Source organism: Conger conger, chromosome 4 (genome assembly GCF_963514075.1).
Source record: "Conger conger chromosome 4, fConCon1.1, whole genome shotgun sequence".
Lineage (NCBI taxonomy): Eukaryota > Metazoa > Chordata > Actinopteri > Anguilliformes > Congridae > Conger > Conger conger.
In genome coordinates, this window is record NC_083763.1 from 79,127,733 (window position 1) to 79,130,232 (window position 2,500).

Below are 2,500 nucleotides of genomic sequence, written 5' to 3' on the forward strand. Positions count from 1 at the left end.
ACACATACATACACACACACAGGCACATACACACATACACACACAGGCACATACACATACGCATACAAAACACACAAACAGGCATGTACACACACACATACATACACAAACAGGCACAAACGGACATACATACACACATACACACATACATACACACATACAAACACAGGCACACACATACATACACACACAGGCACATATACACAAACAGGCACATACACACACACACAGACACACAGGCACACACACATACATACACACACAGGCACACACACACACAGGCACATACACACATACACACACACAGACACATACACACACACACAGGCACAGACACACATGCATACACACATACACACATACATACACACATACACACACACAGGCACACATACATACACACACACAGGCACATACACACATACATACACATACACACACAGGCACATAAACACACAGGCACACACACACATACATACAAACACACAGGCACATACACACATACATACACACAGGCACACACATACATACACACAGGCACACACATACATACACAAACAGGCACAAACAAACATACATACACACATACACACATACACACACACAGACACACATGCATACACACATACACACATACATACACACATACAAACACACAGGCACACACATACATACACACACAGGCACATATACACATACAGGCACATACATACACACACAGGGACACACACACATACACATACACACATACATACATACACAGGCACATACACATTGTGGTCATGTGACCGCTGACTCACAGGAAGTTGAGAGGGCAGTCCTCCAGGGGCATCCACTGCCATTGGACAGCGATGGGGGAGGGGCTTCCCCGCACGGTGCAGCGGAGGGAGGGGCTACTGCCAAACATGTGGATGTCCCCGCCCCCCCCCATCTCCTTCTCAAAGATCTGGGGCGGGACTGAAGATACACACGCCCATTAGCCACAGGACACGCCCCCTTACCGACAGCACACGCCCCCTAACACACACACACACCCTTACCCACACACACCCCCTTACACACACACACACACCCTTACACACACACGCACACCCCCTTACACACTCACACCATCTTACACACACACACACATGCCCCTTACCCACACACACACACCCTTACACACACACGCACGCCCCCTAACACACACACACCCCCTTACTCACACACACCACCTTACACACACACACACACACACTCACACCCCCTTACACACACACACACATGCCCCTTATCCACACACACATACATACACACACACACACATACACACACACAGGCCATAACACAGGTTTGGATTTTAGTCAGGACACTAAGCTACAGCAGTGTGGCAGGATGCTGTCTGAATGGAGACACAGGACACCATTAACCCCCAGCCATGCAGCTCTCCTTCAGTTACAGAGTAACACACACACACACAATGCAATTCCACATTTGAGTTTAAATTTCACTCATAAACTAGGCTAAAGCAGAATAGAAGCTGATAGTTCAGATTGCTCTTTCTCTGTCTCAGCTCTTTGTCGTAGATTTGCACACTGTATAAGCAGCTTTATTCAAATGATAATGCAAATTGGAATATTAAAATGTATTTCCCAAACTGCATGGACAAGTGTCCTGGGATTTTATGACACACTCAAGGCGATAGACACACACGGTGGCAGTGTTGCCATAGTGACATGCATGAGGGGCTGGGTCACCGTTGACGAGCAGCTGGAAGGACCGCCTCCGCTCCTCCTTGGTGGAAGGGTTCCTCAGCACCACAGTGTAGCTCCCAGAATCCCTCTCTGCCACGTCGTAGAGTGTCAGAGCATCCCTCCCCAGCTTCACCCGGTACTTCTGCTCCTCACGACTCAGAGACTGCCCGTTCTTCAACCTGTTACACACACACACACACACTGCCCGTTCTTCAACCTGTTACACACAAACACAGTTACACACACACACACACACACACACACTGCCCGTTCGTCAACCTGTTACACACATACACTCTGCCTGTTCTTCAACCTGTTACACACACACACACACACACTGCCCGTTCTTCAACCTGTTACACACACACACACACACACTGCCCGTTCTTCAACCTGTTACTCACACACACACACACACACACACACACTGCCCGTTCTTCAACCTGTTACTCACACACACACACACACACACACTGCCCGTTCTTCATCCTGTTACACACACACACACACACACACACACTGCCCGTTCTTCAACCTGTTACTCACACACACACACACACACACTGCCCGTTCTTCATCCTGTTACACACACACACACACACACACTGCCCGTTCTTCAACCTGTTACTCACACACACACACACACACACACACTGCCCGTTCTTCAACCTGTTACACACACACACACACACACACACACACTGCCCGTTCTTCAACCTGTTACACACACACACACACACACACACACACTGCCCGTTCTTCAACCT

General features: G+C 48.7%; 1 protein-coding gene across 2 annotated transcripts in view; it reads right to left on the minus strand.

Annotated features, from left to right (window-relative positions):
- Window positions 1-2,500, minus strand: part of kdr (kinase insert domain receptor (a type III receptor tyrosine kinase)) — a 42,089-nt gene that overhangs the window by 27,511 nt on the left and 12,078 nt on the right. For both annotated transcript variants that reach the window (XM_061238821.1, XM_061238820.1), the window contains exons 9-10: window positions 1,737-1,912; window positions 801-957 (exon numbers count right to left, since the gene is read on the minus strand). In XM_061238821.1, the coding sequence (XP_061094805.1) occupies window positions 801-957; window positions 1,737-1,912 (333 nt within the window). The remainder of the gene's footprint in view (window positions 1-800; window positions 958-1,736; window positions 1,913-2,500) is intronic.